Source organism: Drosophila gunungcola, unplaced genomic scaffold, assembly GCF_025200985.1.
Source record: "Drosophila gunungcola strain Sukarami unplaced genomic scaffold, Dgunungcola_SK_2 000001F, whole genome shotgun sequence".
NCBI lineage: Eukaryota > Metazoa > Arthropoda > Insecta > Diptera > Drosophilidae > Drosophila > Drosophila gunungcola.
This window is the reverse complement of record NW_026453197.1, coordinates 3,247,892-3,265,782: the sequence shown is the minus strand read 5'-3', so window position 1 is coordinate 3,265,782 and position 17,891 is coordinate 3,247,892. Positions and strand designations below refer to the sequence as shown.

General features: G+C 35.0%; 5 protein-coding genes across 9 annotated transcripts; 2 read left to right on the top strand and 3 right to left on the bottom strand.

The window, feature by feature from the left end:
- Position 1: 1 nt before the first annotated feature.
- Positions 2 to 3,456, bottom strand: LOC128261375 (tyrosine-protein kinase transmembrane receptor Ror). 3 transcript variants are annotated; one of them, XM_052995041.1, is made up of 9 exons: positions 3,342 to 3,456; positions 3,126 to 3,294; positions 2,749 to 2,901; positions 2,098 to 2,694; positions 1,651 to 1,867; positions 1,071 to 1,275; positions 567 to 1,014; positions 367 to 499; positions 2 to 310 (listed from the first exon to the last, which is right to left on the bottom strand). In XM_052995041.1, the coding sequence occupies exons 2-9, from the start codon at positions 3,221 to 3,223 to the stop codon at positions 92 to 94; spliced, it is 2,070 nt and encodes a 689-aa protein (XP_052851001.1). In that variant the 5' UTR covers positions 3,224 to 3,294; positions 3,342 to 3,456; the 3' UTR covers positions 2 to 91. The 3 variants fall into 3 exon arrangements, with proteins under 3 accessions (XP_052851001.1, XP_052851002.1, XP_052851003.1); XM_052995042.1 differs by lacking the exons at positions 3,126 to 3,294; positions 3,342 to 3,456 and having other exon boundaries at positions 2,098 to 2,692; positions 2,749 to 2,812; XM_052995043.1 differs by lacking the exons at positions 2 to 310; positions 367 to 499 and having other exon boundaries at positions 760 to 1,008; positions 1,067 to 1,275; positions 3,126 to 3,449.
- A 185-nt stretch (positions 3,457 to 3,641) lies between these two features.
- LOC128261377 (polyisoprenoid diphosphate/phosphate phosphohydrolase PLPP6) lies at positions 3,642 to 4,580 on the bottom strand. The gene is made up of 2 exons (XM_052995047.1): positions 4,425 to 4,580; positions 3,642 to 4,367 (listed from the first exon to the last, which is right to left on the bottom strand). The coding sequence occupies exons 1-2, from the start codon at positions 4,431 to 4,433 to the stop codon at positions 3,762 to 3,764; spliced, it is 615 nt and encodes a 204-aa protein (XP_052851007.1). The 5' UTR covers positions 4,434 to 4,580; the 3' UTR covers positions 3,642 to 3,761.
- A 168-nt stretch (positions 4,581 to 4,748) lies between these two features.
- LOC128261376 (stress-activated protein kinase JNK) lies at positions 4,749 to 8,022 on the top strand. 2 transcript variants are annotated; one of them, XM_052995044.1, is made up of 7 exons: positions 4,749 to 5,000; positions 6,046 to 6,213; positions 6,545 to 6,674; positions 6,730 to 6,927; positions 7,053 to 7,317; positions 7,383 to 7,666; positions 7,746 to 8,022. In XM_052995044.1, exons 2-7 carry the CDS (start codon positions 6,098 to 6,100, stop codon positions 7,872 to 7,874), a joined length of 1,122 nt encoding a protein of 373 aa, XP_052851004.1. In that variant the 5' UTR covers positions 4,749 to 5,000; positions 6,046 to 6,097; the 3' UTR covers positions 7,875 to 8,022. The 2 variants fall into 2 exon arrangements, with proteins under 2 accessions (XP_052851004.1, XP_052851005.1); XM_052995045.1 differs by lacking the exon at positions 4,749 to 5,000 and adding an exon at positions 5,041 to 5,154.
- A 445-nt stretch (positions 8,023 to 8,467) lies between these two features.
- LOC128261532 (insulin receptor substrate 1) lies at positions 8,468 to 13,430 on the top strand. 2 transcript variants are annotated; one of them, XM_052995267.1, is made up of 9 exons: positions 8,468 to 8,624; positions 9,399 to 9,783; positions 9,842 to 10,022; positions 10,082 to 10,213; positions 10,852 to 11,039; positions 11,136 to 11,385; positions 11,465 to 11,550; positions 11,628 to 11,805; positions 11,860 to 13,430. In XM_052995267.1, the coding sequence occupies exons 2-9, from the start codon at positions 9,417 to 9,419 to the stop codon at positions 13,304 to 13,306; spliced, it is 2,829 nt and encodes a 942-aa protein (XP_052851227.1). In that variant the 5' UTR covers positions 8,468 to 8,624; positions 9,399 to 9,416; the 3' UTR covers positions 13,307 to 13,430. The 2 variants fall into 2 exon arrangements, with proteins under 2 accessions (XP_052851227.1, XP_052851229.1); XM_052995269.1 differs by lacking the exon at positions 8,468 to 8,624 and adding an exon at positions 9,028 to 9,243.
- A 279-nt stretch (positions 13,431 to 13,709) lies between these two features.
- On the bottom strand, positions 13,710 to 16,680 carry LOC128261533 (ATP-dependent RNA helicase me31b). The gene is made up of 5 exons (XM_052995270.1): positions 16,432 to 16,680; positions 15,540 to 15,639; positions 14,787 to 15,165; positions 14,063 to 14,710; positions 13,710 to 13,993 (listed from the first exon to the last, which is right to left on the bottom strand). Exons 1-5 carry the CDS (start codon positions 16,479 to 16,481, stop codon positions 13,797 to 13,799), a joined length of 1,374 nt encoding a protein of 457 aa, XP_052851230.1. The 5' UTR covers positions 16,482 to 16,680; the 3' UTR covers positions 13,710 to 13,796.
- Between the last annotated feature and the right edge of the window lie 1,211 nt (positions 16,681 to 17,891).

The window sequence follows — 17,891 nt, the reverse complement described above, 5'->3', positions numbered from 1 at the left end:
GTAGATTTTTAAGAATTTTTATTTTATTAAATTCTTAAGTCTACTTATGTTACAGTCCATTCGTTGAAAATACATATGTGTGTGTAAAAGCCTAAGCGCACATTTCTGGATTACTGGCTTTAAAGTGGCCCTCGTGCCAAGTTTTTAGACGGTTCGAAATATCTGTGAATGTGGGACGTTTAACTGATTGCTCATGCCAGCACTCGATCATAAGGGAATAAACTGCGGTGGGGCAGTTTTCCGGAGCGGATAGAAGTTGCCGTGAACGAATAAGGTTAATCACTTCCTGGTTACTATAACCGTAATATGGCTGTAAATTTATAAGCTTAGATTTTGAGAATTAAGATGGAATTTAAATTACTTTACCTGCATTCCGTAGCTGTAGATTTCCCAAAGAACCACTCCAAATGACCATACATCGCTCTCCGTGGTGAACTTTCCATACAATATCGACTCTGAGGGCATCCACCGTACAGGTAACAGCGACTTTGACTGAACGCTGAAATAACATTGCAATTGTCAGTATAAAACTTATCCAGATAAAACCGACTAAATCACAGTCTTACCGATAATAATCTGAGCTGTAAATATCTCTGGATAGTCCAAAGTCTGATATTTTGACTACCAAACCCTCGTTTACAAGACAGTTTCGAGCTGCCAAGTCGCGATGAACATAATGATGGGCGGATAGGTACTGCATTCCCTCGCTGATTTGCAGAGCTATTTGCAGAAATTCCAGTTGCGATAGCGATTTGCCTTCGGTGGGTGAGTTTGAGATGAGAAACTCGTGCAGGTCTCCATTGGCCATATACTCAAACAGCATACAGTAGGGTTCTTTGTTCAGGACCACTCCCAAAATGCACACTATATTCTGATGCTTTAAGTCCGATATTAGCTCGATTTCTCGCTTAAAATCCTGCTGGGTTTTTACTGAGGCATTTTCCTTCAAAGCCTTGATGGCAACTGTAATTGTGGTTTTGTTTGGCTGCAAAAGCTGTCCCTTGTACACTTTACCTAAAGGGATAAATGACTAAACATTATGTTCCCTCTTTTTAACTGAAGTTACTTACCAAAAGCTCCTTCGCCCAGTTCTTCCAAGAACTCAACATCTTGCAGGGTAAAATGAGATATTCTTAGGAGGGTGTTCCTTTCTATAAGCTTAGAGTTCAGAGCAACATGATCGGTTAAATTGCCAATGTTGCCTCTGCCAACATCTTGAGCATTATTAAGCTGTGAATTCCCGTAAATATTTTTATCGGCGCTGGGTGTATTGATCTGAAACAAATTTAGTATGTTATGACCCAAAGGATTAAAAGGTACTCATTAGAATAATTACCATTGCTTTCTAATAAATTTTCAGTATCATTAGCTTTAATCAATGCTACTTAAAGAGCATTTCTTTATTATAAAATTTAGTTATGCTAAACAACGTAATGCTTTCCAAAAAGTAATGCTTTATAAAAACATTATCTTTTTTTTATAAAAGTAATGCTTATAATAAAACAATTTATTTTTTTTAAGTAGTAATGTCAATTAGCATAATTTTTTATGCCATTTTATAAATCAGGGACTCCGTAAAACAAAACTTTTTACTTTGGAGTAAATTGTCCTTTTAGTAAGCTATATATAAAGGCTCAAGTTAATACTTACATTGTGAATATTCCTCATGCCATAGTGCATGATAGTTCTCCTCTTGAAAAGTATTACTGCAAAAATGACTATAAAAATTAAGATGGTGGCTGCGGTAGTTCCGACAATGGCAATCCAAATTTTATCTGCACATTTTGGAATATCACAAATTTCTATTATGCGCTCACGGGAAGAATCGACAAAACACCAAGGGCTATTTTCCACACTGCCTGGATTTCTAAAAAAAAAATAATTGTAAAAAGTAATTGAATTAAATGTCATATTTATAATATTTTGCTAGAAAACGAAATAACGTTTTTATACTTTGTGTATTATGATCTGAAAGCTACTTAAATTGGCAGCACCTGAAACATTGTATTTTTAAAAGAACTTCTAAGCTTCTAAGCTCTGTTTCTTTTTTCTTCGTCCAAGATCTTAAATTGGATGCTTTTAGACCCAGACAATTACCTGCAATAGTTCTGACCGATGAGCTCCGGAAAATCGGAGATTTCTTTCATTAACCAAGACCATCTTAAGCACGGCTTTCCGGAGGCGGACACGTTCGAAACTCCTCTATAGCTCGATCCGTCCTCCCAGTAACAATTCTCCGTTTTATCCACCTCAATGGTTATGCCCAAGGACAGGCAGTCCTTGTGTTGGGGCAACTTTTGGCAGTCCTCGACTCCAACCATGCCGATGACTGGATGCCGTTTGGCGATTGCGTACTCCTTCTGACAAAGCTCGTTTTCTAGGAGTTCGCACTCCTCCCGGCAAATGCGTTTTAGGTTTTCAGACTCTCTGGTAGGTGGGTATTTACTCGAAATATCAGTGCTGAACACATCTTCATAGATGGTGGATTTCTTCTTAAAAATGTTGATGTTTTTAATGTCTTTGGTTTTGGTTCTCTTTCGGCGAATTGTGACATTTGAATTTTTGTACTGTTTCGTGTTTGTAGCCACGTTGGCAAAGTACAATAAATTCGTGCGTTCAGGAGTTCTGCAAATCGGCATAGAACTGAAACATAAACTGGGCAAAGCATACATGCGACAATTCGCATTCATATCTCTGAAAAAGAAGCAATTAGAATCTGTTTCAATTATTTTAAATGGTAGCATTTACTTGGATTCCTTTATTACGCCATATGCGGCTTTTAATCGCTCCTCCAAGTCGTTCATGGTAAGATTGGGGGATACAAAAACATGGGCATTGCTCAAAACATCTCGACAAATAGTGCCATTGTAAATATGACAAATCCCTGATGACTGCTGAAACCTGAAGAACAATAACAATATTTCATTTGAACAATTTTAAAATAGTAACTTAGATTTCAAATTGTCTTTTTACTTTAAAAACTGAGAAGAAATAACTAAAAACATATAAAATTTTCTGGTTTATATTCATTTTAAATAAAAATAAACACCTGATTTAAAAGGAAATTAAAGGCACACAAACAATAGAAGTTTCTTGTGTTTTAGTTTTTGTCAGTAAATACCTACCCGTAAATTCGTGAGTCCACATTATGGCTCCCCACATCCTTCCATTTCAATAAAAGTAGGAGCAAAAAACGCAGAATAAATGACGATATTGTGTCCATATTGCAAAATCCCTGACAAGCAATATGATTCTGTTTGTTATTTCAATAATCCAATTGACATGCCGACTGTCCTGAAAATATTTTTGTACTTATCCTTTCGCGAAAACTTGCAACATACAAATTTTCATCCCTTCAGGCAGCGATTGGGGTTGTTGACTTCTTATCGATGAATCGATATATTTTGTACTGCATATATTCAAAACAAAGAAATTCAAGTATACAAATCTAAAATATATAATTTAAAATATATATGTTGTGACAAACCGTTTTGTATACATTTGAAAGTAAACAAACAATCATTAAATAAAGTATAAATTTAATTAATATTGCCTTACACAACTTATTTTTAATTTTAATTTAAAACACATTGAACTAAAAAAATTCTGCATTGATCCGGCCCCAAAAAAATGTTCCTGCCTTCATATTAGTAACAAAAATGGCAAACAATTTTTGTATGTACTATTAACAATGTATTTGGTAAAAGCATAAGTAATGATTTAGTTATGTATTGCTTTCGAGAACATTATTCCAATTTTGATTACTCCGCAGTGTCAACGTTTTCCTCCGAAAGAAAGCCAACAATGCTGAAGGCCGTTTCCTCACTGACCCAAAGTATGCCAATGATTAATCCTTCCAGAATTCCGATGACTGCTCCAGCGCAAATATCCAAAACATAATGACGTTGGAGGACAAGTCGAGAGATGGCGACGCTTACGGCCCACGCTGTGACCGGTAACAGGAATATAATATGAAGGGGATACAGCTTTGTGAAGAACAAAAGCACATAGAATGCTCTGGAGGCGTGGCCCGAGGGAAAACTGAACTTGTCGGGTCCGATGGTAAGCATATCCTTGCTGGCAACCGGCCTTCTTCGCCGAACTAGCGCTTTCAATACAGCCACAACAACAACGTCTAGTATTAGCCCCAACAGCATATTGACTTGCATTTGATACAAGCCCTTCGAGCTGAGCAACCATATAAACGCAATCCATGAGACAAACCAGGCGATTCCATCGCAGGATATTTCTAGGAATCTGCTGTGTATACGCAGGGATTTGAAGAAAGACAGGTTGGACACGGCAACAACGAAATGTTTCGACACCTGCACATCCTTCTCCAAGAGATATTTAAGTGTTGGTGACGACTGAAAAAAAGGTAACAATTAGCACTTATCAGTTTGTGAATCATCACAAAGACCAACCGTCTTCATATCGCAAAATTTTTCTATTGTTTTTATTTATTATTAGTTATGACAGTGCTGATTTGTCATTCGACGTTCGATTTATAGTCGATACATCGATGCAAAATATTTCCATCAACTGGAACGGTGGAACGGAACACTTAAACCGGCAGCCTTCTGTTCTTGTTTAATTTGAGTGCTTCTAATTCAAAGTGCATTTTCTTCAACTGTATTTGATTTCACACTGTTAATACTCATTCTATTCAAAGAGATTAAACATTTACTAACCTTATTTTTAAAGCAGTCAGCCTGGTTGATGGTAATCGCTTGGCCATTTAACCCTAGTACAATCTGGTCACACCGATTTAAATAACTTTGTTGTGATCGAATATTCCAATAGATTTTCGTATATTGTATTGTATCCATGTACAATTATTCTCATGCGAAAGTGCCGAAGATAGCTGGTTCTAATATTTCTATAAAATCAATCAATTTTAAAATGTCTGCGACTTTGAGTGCCCAGTGTATAGAATAAAATAAGTAAAAAATCGATTTTTTATTTTCACAAGAAAATCGGTCAATTCTCTGCGGTAAATGGTAAATAAATATTCTATTACGTTCCATCCACACAAGACACCGAGCCCAAGACACTGTCCAGCAAAACGTGCAATAATCGATTGAAATAAATGACAGTTGTGCCGGTTATGAAGAAATTATTGATATTTAACATAAAAAGTCAACTTCCCAAAGTGTATGTACCTATGTATGCGCAAGTATCCAACGTTTACATATTGACACTACCCAAAGACCTCTGTATTATCTTAAATACAAACGACGGCATTTTCAATGTATAAATCTTATCAAAAAATTCTATTTAAAAGAACATTTGAACATTTTTTGTAAATTATCGATCCACATTTGTAGTTTACATGCTACATACATCTGTATACTGGAAGAAGTTTACAACCGTTCACAAATTGTGTGTGTGTACATATTTAGACAGGCATGCATACATATGAACTTATGTACATACATCGCAGTGGTCCAACATTCCGTGCTTTTATGTTAAAGCCGACTTATCGATTTTAAATCATTCTTTTCTGTGCGTGCCGCTAGACACTCAAAGAACGGAATGGATAAGCGGATTGGATAGAATATATGATTGGTGTTTTTATGAAATAATTTGCAATGTCCGAGAACCATTTCATCTCTTATCAATAAAGGATGGTCATTCACATTCGGTTAAAATAGGTGTTGCGTTATGCAATTGTATCTTTTCTGACTAATTTTTAATCAAAATCTTATACGTTTCTTTTTCATACGTGTAAGCTCATGAAGTATAAGAATAATGTTTATCCATACTATCCAGCAAAATCGTCTGGCCTCCCCTATTCACCCTTCGCGACAACAGACCCATTTAATGTCCATAACATTTTGCCCGAATAAGGCCAGTGAAGTTAATGTTTTTCTACCCCCTAATCTCTTACGAAATTTTCTGAAAACTTCCTCCACCTCTTTAGAAACAACCATTTGTATCTTTCTGCTTCTACTTACGTGTATAAAATACTTACATATCTTATTGAAGTTGTGTTTTTATTGATTTATCTTATTTACTCAATCTTATTTAATCTTCCCACTTAAGGCCGATATGCTCCTTGCTTTCAACTAAAAGTAATAAATAAAAGCAGTATAAAATGACAGCTTGTAATCAGCAACACTACACCGTGGAAGTGGGAGATACCAACTTTACCATTCATAGTCGGTACATTAATTTAAGGCCTATAGGATCTGGTGCCCAAGGAATCGTATGGTGAGTTGCCCATATATTGATTTTAAATTATATCTGTTACTTCATTCCTTAAACCACTTATTGTACTGGTACTCTAAGACCGTTTGTTAAAAGACAATTTCGAGTTATCCAACTTTTTATTATCATTTTAATACAAAAATTACCCAAACATGTCTTATTTTTTGTTGGATTAGTAAAAATAAGGAAAATTGTTCTATTGACAACTTGGGTATTCCCGAAACGTCTGAATCTGAAGTTTAAAGTTTATTAATGGTTTTAACATTTATGTAAATGTTTAACCTTAAAATAAATGAGTAGCTAATTTATACAAACATTTCTAAATATTTTATAGCGCTGCTTACGATACTATCACCGAGCAAAATGTGGCGATCAAAAAACTATCTCGACCATTCCAAAATGTAACCCATGCTAAGAGAGCATATAGGGAATTTAAGCTAATGAAGCTTGTCAACCATAAAAACGTAAATAAACTCATCTTAAAAACGCAGTTTGTTATTAAAATACTTTTGTCATTAGATAATTGGATTGCTTAATGCTTTCACTCCGCAAAGGAACTTGGAAGAGTTTCAGGATGTTTATCTTGTCATGGAGCTGATGGATGCTAATCTCTGCCAAGTTATTCAAATGGATTTGGATCACGACAGGATGTCTTATTTGCTTTACCAAATGTTGTGTGGAATAAAACACTTACACTCAGCTGGAATAATTCACAGAGTACAGTATATTATTAGAACTACTTTTTTGACAAGACATTAATTATCAAAATAGCAGTTCAAATAAATAGGTCGTATACTTGCCGAAGAGCAACAATGAATAAATCGCTTTTATTTTATTCACAGGACTTAAAACCATCCAATATAGTTGTAAAGGCAGACTGCACTCTAAAAATTTTAGACTTCGGTCTGGCACGTACTGCAGGGACTACCTTTATGATGACTCCCTATGTGGTCACCCGATACTACAGGGCTCCAGAGGTCATCTTGGGAATGGGCTACACAGAGAATGTGGATATATGGTCCGTGGGGTGCATTATGGGAGAAATGATAAGGGGTGGCGTACTGTTTCCTGGAACGGATCATATAGATCAGTGGAATAAAATCATTGGTAAATTACCCTATTAATCCTAATTGATTCTTGTTTGAAAGAGTTTTTATTATTTTTCGTTTCAGAGCAATTAGGTACTCCATCTCCCTCATTTATGCAGCGGTTACAGCCAACCGTCCGAAACTATGTGGAAAATCGTCCTAGATACACTGGATACTCATTTGATAGACTTTTTCCCGATGGGTTGTTTCCCAATGATAATAATCAGAATAGCCGCAGGAAGGCTTCTGACGCTAGAAATCTTCTTAGTAAAATGCTAGTCATTGATCCAGAGCAGCGGATCTCTGTGGACGAAGCTTTGAAGCATGAATATATCAACGTCTGGTATGATGCTGAAGAAGTGGATGCTGTAAGTGTATAAATATAAAACGTCGGAATTACAAAAACCTCTCTTGAATTTAATGTTCGCTCTCCATTCCATTTTTTAGCCCGCTCCGGAGCCATATGATCATAGTGTAGACGAGCGAGAGCATACTGTGGAGCAATGGAAGGAGTTAATTTATGAGGAAGTCATGGACTATGAAGCACATAATAACACAAATAATAGAACGCGGTAGAGAACGACTTTTTCCTCCTTAGTCAGTCACAAAAACTAAAGCTTACCAACAATACGGCATGTATTGTTAAATTATTACAACAAATAAAATATTCAAATTGTATTTAAAAATATAGTAACCATTAAAAAATAAAATCAATACACAAAAACCTGTAACTTTTTTAATTATTGTCATTTATTGAGTCATTGAGACTTTTTTAAGACCGCTTAAGCCGCATTTCGATTTTTTACACCCTGGCAAAGGGCTCGCCAAGATTTTACAAAATCATATACGTACGAAATCGGCTCGTACAACATAAGAAAAGTTTTTAATTTATTTGTTTTAATCTAGTTAGTTAACATTTTTTTTTTGTGTAAAGTAATAAAATACTAAGAATAATTATTCTAAGAATTTTGATAACCGAAGTTCCTAGCAACAGAATATTTAAATTTTAGTTTCCTCATGATAACTAGCTTAAAAAAATCTTACATTAACTCAAACTATGAATAGTGCATTTTGAAAGAAATATTTTACATGAACATTCACTAAATGTATTCGATGAATGCGCTAGTTCCGATAGTTGCCGCATACCATTTTTTTCCTAAGCTGCGATAACGATAACTGTAAAGTGTCATCCCGAATAAATGTGGGTTTGATAATAAAGAATTGCGTTGGTGAACAATAATAATACAAATCCTAAATGTATCAAGAGGATTACTTGTAAACCCTGATATTGGAAATCTTAGTGACCTAAGCAGCAAGACGCTTTAGGTAATAGTTTCCTCAGCTAAATATCCGTTGGGGTATTATTTCCCATATCCATGTGCGTTTGTAAATGATACCACTAGAGTGCCATATGTATATTTGTTTGTGCATACATGCCTACAGAGAAAAATAACTCGTAGATACATATGTATGTAAGATGTATTAGAATTCCTCAGATATATATACATATATATTTATGATGCTCATCTATAAAACAAAATATGTACAAACATACGCGCATACGTATATGTATAATAAAATCAGCATCTAGCAATGGTTATCTTAATGCATTGCGCAGAAACTGAAATAAACAAAGTGTACAGTAAGCCAATTATGAATTCCATCGCTTACATTTGATTTTGATTTTCATTCTAATCTGTCGCCGCATAAGTTGCACTGGAACTATTGACATAAACGACGTAATTGCGTATTTTGATGTGACGTATGATGTTGACAGACAGCAAGGACTTTTGGCAACGCGACATTGCAAATGTTTTTGGTGTGATTGTTTTGTAAAAATCTATCTATTGTTCCGGTGATTAGAAATAGTGTGTGTCGCGCCAGATACTTGAGTATAATATTTCTTTTTAAATTGAAAAACGAACCATGCAAAAATGATACTTAGGTGTGTAAATTAACTACGAGTTGTCTTATAAAAAGTACATATGTATGTACATCAATCACGGCCCCAGAAAGTGAAAGCAAAATTTGCCCATCAAATCAATCTCTTATATATATACATATATGTTGTTTTATACTAAAGTGTCTTTTGCATTCCAGGATTTAAAATCTGAAATCATGGCCTCAATATCGGATGATGGAATGGTTTTGAGCGGCTACCACAAAAAGTTAAAGACCATGAAAAAGAAATTCTTCGTATTGTACGAGGAAACATGCAATTCCTCGGCCCGTTTGGAATACTACGATACCGAAAAAAAGTTCCTGCAGAGGGCAGAACCAAAAAGAGTTATCTACCTGAAGAATTGTTTCAACATAAACCGTCGTTTGGACACCAAGCACAGATTTGTCATTGTGCTATCCTCGAGAGAAGGCGGCTTTGGAATCGTCCTCGAAAGCGAAAATGATTTACGCAAATGGTTGGATAAACTATTGTTTCTACAAAGAAATATAGCCAATATGAATGGCCAAGTATATTCAGCTTATGGTAAGCTAAACAATGATAGCTACTCTGTATCTGTTAATGCAACTTTTTCTCCTTATAGACCAAGTTTGGCAAGTTGTTATTCAAAAGAAGGGAATGTCGGAGAAAGTGGGAATCACTGGAACGTATCACTGCTGCCTTACTTCAAAATCCCTGACATTCGTATGTATAGGACCGGAGAAGACTGCTAATGGCGATGATCGAGTCGCTAGCATTGAAATTCTTTTGACAACGATAAGGCGGTTAGTTATAAAAAGCAGTATATTTTCTTCAGAACTGTAAGCCAAACGTATAATTCCAGATGCGGCCATGCATCCCCTCAATGTATTTTCTACATGGAACTCGGCCGTCAAAGTGTCCTAGGATCTGGGGAACTGTGGATGGAAACGGATAATGCAGCCATTGCTACAAATATGCACAACACGATATTAAGGTAAATAAATTTTTCGAATCTCAATACCGATTATATCATAAGACTAGACTTGGTGATATTTACAATAATGTGTTTTTTTATAGAAATTACATTGTATTTATGGAGTAATATTAAGCAGGGAAACATAGAAAAAGTATCAATCAAAATTATTTTCTAGCTTATCTTGCGTTTACTAGTTTCGATGATTACTTTCAGAAACCAATATCAACATTGCGGTTATAGCCTAGATCTCTTACAAAGTTGCACAGTATTATAAACATCAGTTGGGGGACAAAAAAAATGTTTTTAAGTAAATTTTTTGACTAATGATGATATAATGATATAAAAAGATGTAAAACAATTTGTTTCTAAAATTATTGTTACCAAAGATAATTAAATTATCAATTTAATAAGCCATATCAAAGTCCGATCGACTCAGTACAGCTTTACCAATCTTGTACAATTACTAATTGAAATTGTAAAAATAGGAGGGGAGGAAACAAGCCTTAAAATGTTCGGTTGACGGGTCGGTTTATACAAAATTCATGTCTTCCGAAAGACTTAGAAAAAAGGCTTTAGACATATTTATCTGTGTGTTTGTATGCTATTTATTCCTTTTTTCCCTTGATAATTTTAATTTTATGTTCTTGTATTTACAGCGCTATGTCAGCCAAAACAGAGTCCAACACGAATTTAATAAATGTTTATCAAGCCAGACCTGATATTAGCCATGAACCTATGAGGAAGCGATCCTCATCTGCAAACGAAGCTTCTAAACCGATAAACGTTATTCAAAATCGCCAAAACTCACTCGAACTGAGGAATTGCAGTTCTCCCCATAATTATAGTAAGTACTAATTAAAAATAACGAAATCATAAAATGATTAATATATGTAAATTTATAAGAGTTGTTTAAAAATAATATATAAATTTTCCATTTTAGGCTTCGGAAGGGAGAGGTGCGATAGTTTACCAACTAGAAATGGAACCCTAAGCGAGTCCAGTAATCAAACATATTTTGGATCCAATCATGGCCTTAGATCCAACACTATTTCTGGTATCCGTCCGCACTCATCTAACAAACACAGTAATAGTCCAACATTCACCATGCCACCGAGATGCTCAGAATCTGAATCGTCAATTAGTATCGATGATTCCGATGATAATGGAAGTTTTAGCCACTACCGATTAAAGTAAGTTTGTGATTCCAGTTAACATATTAAATAGTTCAAGTTTAAACGTTTAAAGAAATTTAACAAAATCAATTTTTAGCACCCGGTCATCAAAGACGGCCATTCCTGAGGAAAACATTGATGACTTCGCAAGTGCGGAATTTAGCAAAGGCAACGAACAAAGTGGTAATGCAACTATCCGAAGTATAATACACAACACAAGGCATCTGACCTCTTGTTTTTTTTTTTTTGTATCACTATAGAAAGTGACTCAAACTACATACCGATGACCCCAATTAAACCGAGCATATTTGGTGATGCTATGCATGAAAAAGAGAAGGTTGAGTTGCAAAGTTCAGAAGATGCAAACTTGCATTTTGACTTTCCTGAGCACACATCCGAAAAACTTGCTAAGGACTTTGATCTAGATTCTGATAATCAGTAAGTATACACTTTTCAGATAAGCACACTGATGTAATCAAAATTTTTTTGCAGATGTGGTCGTCCTATTCGTGCTTATTCAATAGGAAATAAAGTTGAGCATTTAAAGTTAAACAAACGCCTAGGATACTTAAATGATACAGGACAAAATTCGAATCGGGTACGAGCTTACTCGGTTGGCTCCAAGTCCAAGATACCGCGGTGCGACTTGCAACGAGTTGTACTTGTAGAGGATAATAAACATGAGTTCGGGACGAATAGAAGTCATAGTAGCATTACAAAGGAAGGACCAAGCTGCGGAACAAGTGCAAATCGAGAAAAGAAATCTACAAGTGCTCCACTCTTGAGTCTGAAGAACCAGATAAACCCTGACCGAATGAGTGACTTAATGGAAATTGATTTTTCACAAGCAACCAATTTGGAAAAGCAAAAGTTTATCAAAAATATTGAAATTCCCAAAAACATTGAAAACGTTTTCCCCACAACCACCAGAAACGACAGTTCCAGTTTAACTTTGCATGCTACAAGTCAGAAAGACATATTCAATGGAACCAAAATTAATAACATTGCAAGTAGTTCTGAGGGTGGATACCTAGAAATGAAACCAGTTGGTAATGCATATATTCCCAGTACGATTTGCCTTCCAAGTAAAATAGAAAAGCTCAAGCTAAAAGACAACGCCGAAACACCAGTACACGATGTTAATAAAATGAGTACATACAACATAGCTACTGAGAAATGGAGAGAACAATCCGAATGCGACGAAATAAAACCTTATTCCCCTTTAAATGTAAAGCCTATTAGTTTAGAAACGACAACCATAGAAAGTAATAACCTTGATGTATATCCACAAAACGACATTAACCGTGAAACCTTAACCGTGCAAGGCGATAAACAAAACAATGTGGAAGAAAAAATAATTGAGAACAACAATTTGAATATAGGTGGCCATGAGGAAAAGAAATTGGTACATTCAATTAGTAGTGAGGACTATACACAAATTAAGGATAAATCTAATGAATTTACAAAATCTAACGAAGTTGGCTACAAAATTCTTCAAATAAAAAGCGACAGTTCCCTTACCTCATCAAAGCTATACCAAAAGGGTATTCTCAAAGATATTTTAGAACGACAGCATAGACATACAGAAAGTGTAAATACGATTCACGATAACGCTACCAGCTCAGTCACCAAATTCAATATATATTCAAAAACATTGGACTCGAAAAGCACAGATTCAAGTACACAACCGAACATTCTCCAAATTAAAGATTTGAATTTCCCCTCAAGATCTTCTTCACGCATATCCCAGCCGGAGCTTCACTACGCAAGCCTAGATCTTCCCCATTGTAGCGGCCAAAACCCAGCAAAATACACAAAGAGAGGTTCGCGTGAATCTCCGCCAGTGTCTGCATGCCCGGAAGACGGAAATACTTATGCGAAAATTGACTTTGATCAATCAGACTCATCTTCCTCCTCATCAAACATATTTAATACGTAAAGTTTTAAAGTTTATAACTATATGTATATGATTTGTTTAATATTGTACATTTATTGTAAATATTCTCTGACAAGCAAAGCTTACAATTTTGGATGCTAATAAATAAATTTTATTTAAATTATAATATTCTGTTTTGTGGCTCTTTATTGAAGATCTCCAAAATGTCTACAATGAGACCATTACCTATATTTGTTCAAGTTTGAAATCCAGCAGAGCGGACGACTTTTTCTATGGCTGCCGATATTAAACTGTCATCACAAAAATGTTTTTGTCAGTATTAATATGTTGTCTTTTGTTTTTCGTGATTTTCTCCCATATGTACATGTAAGCATTAATCCCCAGGTAATGTATGCAAGTTTTTGTTTATATATAAGCGCAAATTAAAAATTAAAGTTCTTTCCAATTTTGTTCTCTGAAATATTTCATCTTTTTTTATTGATTTCATGATTTAGACTCTACTTCAGATCCTAGTGTTACAGTTTCATCCGTTTTATTTGCTAACATTGCCCTCCTCATTTGCAGAATTGTTCAGATCGCTGTTGTGATCTCCAACGGATGCGCCGATATTTGCGACATAAAGGGCGGGGTCTATGACCTTCGGAATAGGCTTTATTTCGGTACCAAGTTCTTTTTCAATCCGATGCAGGTCAAACCGATCCTCATAGGTTATTAGATTAATAGCAATACCTTAAAATAGATTAAAAAAATTGAATGTCAGAATTTGTTTAATATGGTATTGAAGAAAAAGCTACATACCCAAATGACCGAACCGTCCCGAGCGACCAATCCGATGCAAGTACGTCTCTGCCATTCGGGGAAAATCGAAATTGATCACTACATTTACGGCCTGAACGTCTATTCCTCGAGTAAACAGATCCGAGCACACCAGATTCCGACAGAGCCCTTGACGGAAATCGTGGAACACTCTGTTTCTATGTGCCTGGGCCATTTTTGCGTGAATATAATAACAGCAATAGCCGAGCTCTGTGATTTTTTTAGCTAATAACTCAACACGTTGCGTGGAATTACAGAATATGATAGACTGATTGATCTGCAGCTTAGAAAACAGTGTATTCAAGCAATGTACTTTCTGGCGCTCTTGTACAAATGCGTAGTACTGAGTGACACCCTTTAATGTTAGCTCCTCCATCAGGTTTATTTCGTAAGGCTCGCGTAAATGCTTCTCCATGAAATTCTTGACGGTTAGTGGAAATGTTGCGGAAAATAGCAAGATCTGTGGATCCTTTGGTAACTTTAGTATAACATGATCCAGCATGCCTTGAAAATCAAGCGACAATAGTTTATCGGCCTCATCCAAAACTAATATCCTGCAATGCGACATATCAGCAACTTTTTTGTCCATCAGATCTAATATTCGTCCGGGAGTGGCAATAATTAATTGTACTGCAAGTATAAACGCAAATGGGAATCGACATTAGAGCACTGAATGTGGCATAAGCGATTTGACAATCAATCTCACCTTTTTGATATATACGAAGAATGTCATCCTTTAGAATCGTTCCTCCCGTTGTGACCATTACCCGGATATCAAGATGTTTCGCCAGCTCAATACATATCTGTGAAGTTTGTAGCGCCAACTCTCGGGTGGGAACCATCACTAGTGCCTGAATGTAGTCCTTAGTTGGATCTATTTGTTCTAAGACTGGGATACAGTAGGCTCCTGTTTTGCCAGTACCGTTCTTGGCCCGAGCCAGTACATCTTTTCCACTTAAAGCTATAGGAATAGCTGCTTCCTGAATTGGCGAAGGGCGCTCCCAACCCTTCTCGAAAATACCCATAAGCAGTTCTCTTTTAAGGCAAAACTCCTCAAACTCATTTCCACGCGTATCGGTCACATCCTGAAAAATAAGATCAAGTTATTTATTTATTTACAACCCAGCGGAATGAGACACTTATGACTCTGTTCTACGGAAACTTGTGTATTAGTTTTAAAGTTATCTAGACTTATTTCCGTTGCGGGCAGTAGTCGAAACTTTATTATATAGCTATTATAGGAACAATTAGAAAATTGATTGAAAATTAATTACAAAAGTTTGTTTTTTTAAAACGTTTACGCAACTCCGGGATGGAATAATTTGGTTCAATTTCAAAAATATATATAAAATCGGACGACTAACAAAGGAAAGATCCGAAAAATGGTTATCGTTTTTAGAACGTTTCGGCCTGCCGAAGTTTGCTTTCTATCTAGTTATAAGTGTTATTGGAGTCTCACAGTTGTTTTGAATCGGTTGTCCTTTGGCGGCAGCTTCAGCTTTGATTTCCAGCCCATATCGTCACTTGTGTTTCCAGCAATTTGAAGATCATTTATAAGCCTAAATAAATAAAATGAATGGTAAATGAGTAAAAATCATTTTATTGAAGGTAGATGCGTATGTATGTATGTGCATATGTATATGTATGCTGGTAAAAGGTACTCTTTAGAAAGCCACTTATTATCTTAATATAAATATTTATAATTTTAAAGGGAAATATATATTTTGTACTTGTTAAAGTAAATGCTTATACTTCATGTCTTCTCCACCTTTTTTTTTATTGAAGCATAGAAAAAGAAACGCTTCCAAAATTTTTAAAATGGCAGCCCACGAGCAATAACTGTGTTCACGCTGTTGCTGAATTTTCAAGAAACGAGTTTGGCTTGATCCACAAAATTTAAGAATCGCAAATAAGTTGAGAAGCGGTGCGTATAATGCATATTTATGTATGTTTTTAGCCAGTACTCATTAGCCAACTTGTTTTGCGGCCAATATGTCCACGAGTGCACATGTGCAACTACATATGTATGTATATACATAAGTAGGTACATTATACATACATATATAAGTACAAATGTTCGGTTAAGCACACACATCACTTAAAATCAAGTGTAAATAACATTGTTTATGTTTTATTTTATTAGATAACATCAATCGGCAGTTTATTTTGTTGTCAATTAAAATCTAATCATGGGGAAAAGTATAAAAAAAAAACATTTTCGGCTAAAGATTCCAAAAAAAATTGTACTTTTCCGATCTAAATTACTAAACGGATTAAGAAGTAAACTGAATACCAGCATGCATAGTCAAACTCTTGTAAACCAAAAACAAATAAATATTAAATATACAAACCCCTTGCTTGTTAAATTAGTGTGCCCAGAATTTAACTTTTCAGTCATCATTATTCACAGTGAAAATTTAGTGTTCTTCGTTTAAAAAATGTTTATTTATCTTTACTTTCGGCTGACTTTGTTGGTCACTGCATTCACCGACTTATTTATATTGCTCACGTATTCAACTTTGCGTTTCGATAAAAAATGGCATTTAGCTACAAAATAATGAAGTCGCCTTACAACATGCTATCAATAATACAAATTTCACTTTGACTCGGAAAATATTTTCACTTGACGTACATAACAAATTTTTTGTTTGGTGTTTTTATTTGGTTTGGAATGTTGAAATGGAACAATTTTTGTCAGAAATAAATATTTTGAACTTTGAGAATAGAATACATTAAAAACTATTCTAAATTCGTATTAACTTAGAAAAGGTTCAAGATGTTATTTGGCACAACAAAAATTTTAAACAGATTTCAAAGCAAGTGATAGAATTTATTTTTAGAGTTTTGCCTGGCATATTGAGTTGCAAATTAAAAAAAGGTTTTGACGAATATGCTTTCAATATTATGCTTGAAATTATTATTTCGGTGAATAATGAATTAACATGGTCTCATAGAACGCGTGTATGTGGAACGAATAGTATTTTTTTTTAAGTTCCCGGTTCCCTTTGCTGAAATGACTTGTCTTATGCGTCTTCAGCTGATCTGAACAGCTGTGGCTCGTCCAAACATTAACAAAGTCAACAGTTCAACCATCTATGTTTATGTTTTGGCGTGGTGTCCTTATTGGTGTGGTATCCATAATGCGACTTTCGGATGTATATGTAATATTGATATACATTAACATAAAATTGTATAATTAAGTAATAGAAAAATAAATAAAAATAAAATAATCAAATTTGAATCTCAAAAATTAAATCTATGCTACTCAAAAAATTAAAGCATGGGAATCTAGTTTTAAGGGCTTTCGCTTAGACTGGGGTCTATCGGGTTATTTGAAAATCATTTTTTGTACCCGTTACTCGTAAAATTATAGGGTATGTTGTATATTATATGTGACGGTTAGAAATAATTATTTTCGACCCTATAAAGTATTATTTTTTATCAGGATCAACAGCCGAGTCGAAATACCCATGTCCATCTGTCTGTCCGTTTGACCGTCTATCCGTATAAACGAGGAGATTTCAGAAACTATAAAGGCGAGATTTAACAAATATTTTCACTCTAATTACCAATAATCGCGGAAGTCTGTTGTAACATGTTCCTTCCTATTTATATAAACATTTTTGCTTAGGAACATGTGGTAATGCTCACCATTTACAATACAAAAACAAAAAAATTATTAAACTGGTTAAAAATATCAAATATGATCTGAAAAGCAGATTCATATCAAGGAGTTCCTTTACAAAAAGAAAAAATTCAAAACTATAAACTTTTTTTTCACAAGTTTCCCCACATGCTCTTCCAGCCAAAC

What these genes read in the sequence shown, in the direction of transcription:
- LOC128261532 (XM_052995267.1), top strand. Translation starts at nt 9,417, where the DNA reads ATGGCCTCAATATCGGATGATGGAATGGTTTTGAGCGGCTACCACAAA. An exon ending in CCAAGTATATTCAGCTTATG is followed by an intron (nt 9,784 to 9,841) that starts GTAAGCTAAACA and finishes TTCTCCTTATAG; the next exon opens with ACCAAGTTTGGCAAGTTGTT. An exon ending in CAAAGGCAACGAACAAAGTG is followed by an intron (nt 11,551 to 11,627) that starts GTAATGCAACTA and finishes GTATCACTATAG; the next exon opens with AAAGTGACTCAAACTACATA.
- LOC128261376 (XM_052995044.1), top strand. Translation starts at nt 6,098, where the DNA reads ATGACAGCTTGTAATCAGCAACACTACACCGTGGAAGTGGGAGATACC. An exon ending in GGTGCCCAAGGAATCGTATG is followed by an intron (nt 6,214 to 6,544) that starts GTGAGTTGCCCA and finishes AATATTTTATAG; the next exon opens with CGCTGCTTACGATACTATCA. An exon ending in ATGCTGAAGAAGTGGATGCT is followed by an intron (nt 7,667 to 7,745) that starts GTAAGTGTATAA and finishes TCCATTTTTTAG; the next exon opens with CCCGCTCCGGAGCCATATGA.
- LOC128261533 (XM_052995270.1), bottom strand. Translation starts at nt 16,481, where the DNA reads ATGATGACTGAAAAGTTAAATTCTGGGCACACTAATTTAACAAGCAAG. An exon ending in TCTTCGTATATATCAAAAAG is followed by an intron (nt 14,711 to 14,786) that starts GTGAGATTGATT and finishes TTATACTTGCAG; the next exon opens with TACAATTAATTATTGCCACT. An exon ending in GGGACGGTTCGGTCATTTGG is followed by an intron (nt 13,994 to 14,062) that starts GTATGTAGCTTT and finishes ATCTATTTTAAG; the next exon opens with GTATTGCTATTAATCTAATA.
- LOC128261375 (XM_052995041.1), bottom strand. Translation starts at nt 3,223, where the DNA reads ATGGACACAATATCGTCATTTATTCTGCGTTTTTTGCTCCTACTTTTA. An exon ending in ACTGGGCGAAGGAGCTTTTG is followed by an intron (nt 1,015 to 1,070) that starts GTAAGTAACTTC and finishes TTATCCCTTTAG; the next exon opens with GTAAAGTGTACAAGGGACAG. An exon ending in TACAGCTCAGATTATTATCG is followed by an intron (nt 500 to 566) that starts GTAAGACTGTGA and finishes ATGTTATTTCAG; the next exon opens with CGTTCAGTCAAAGTCGCTGT.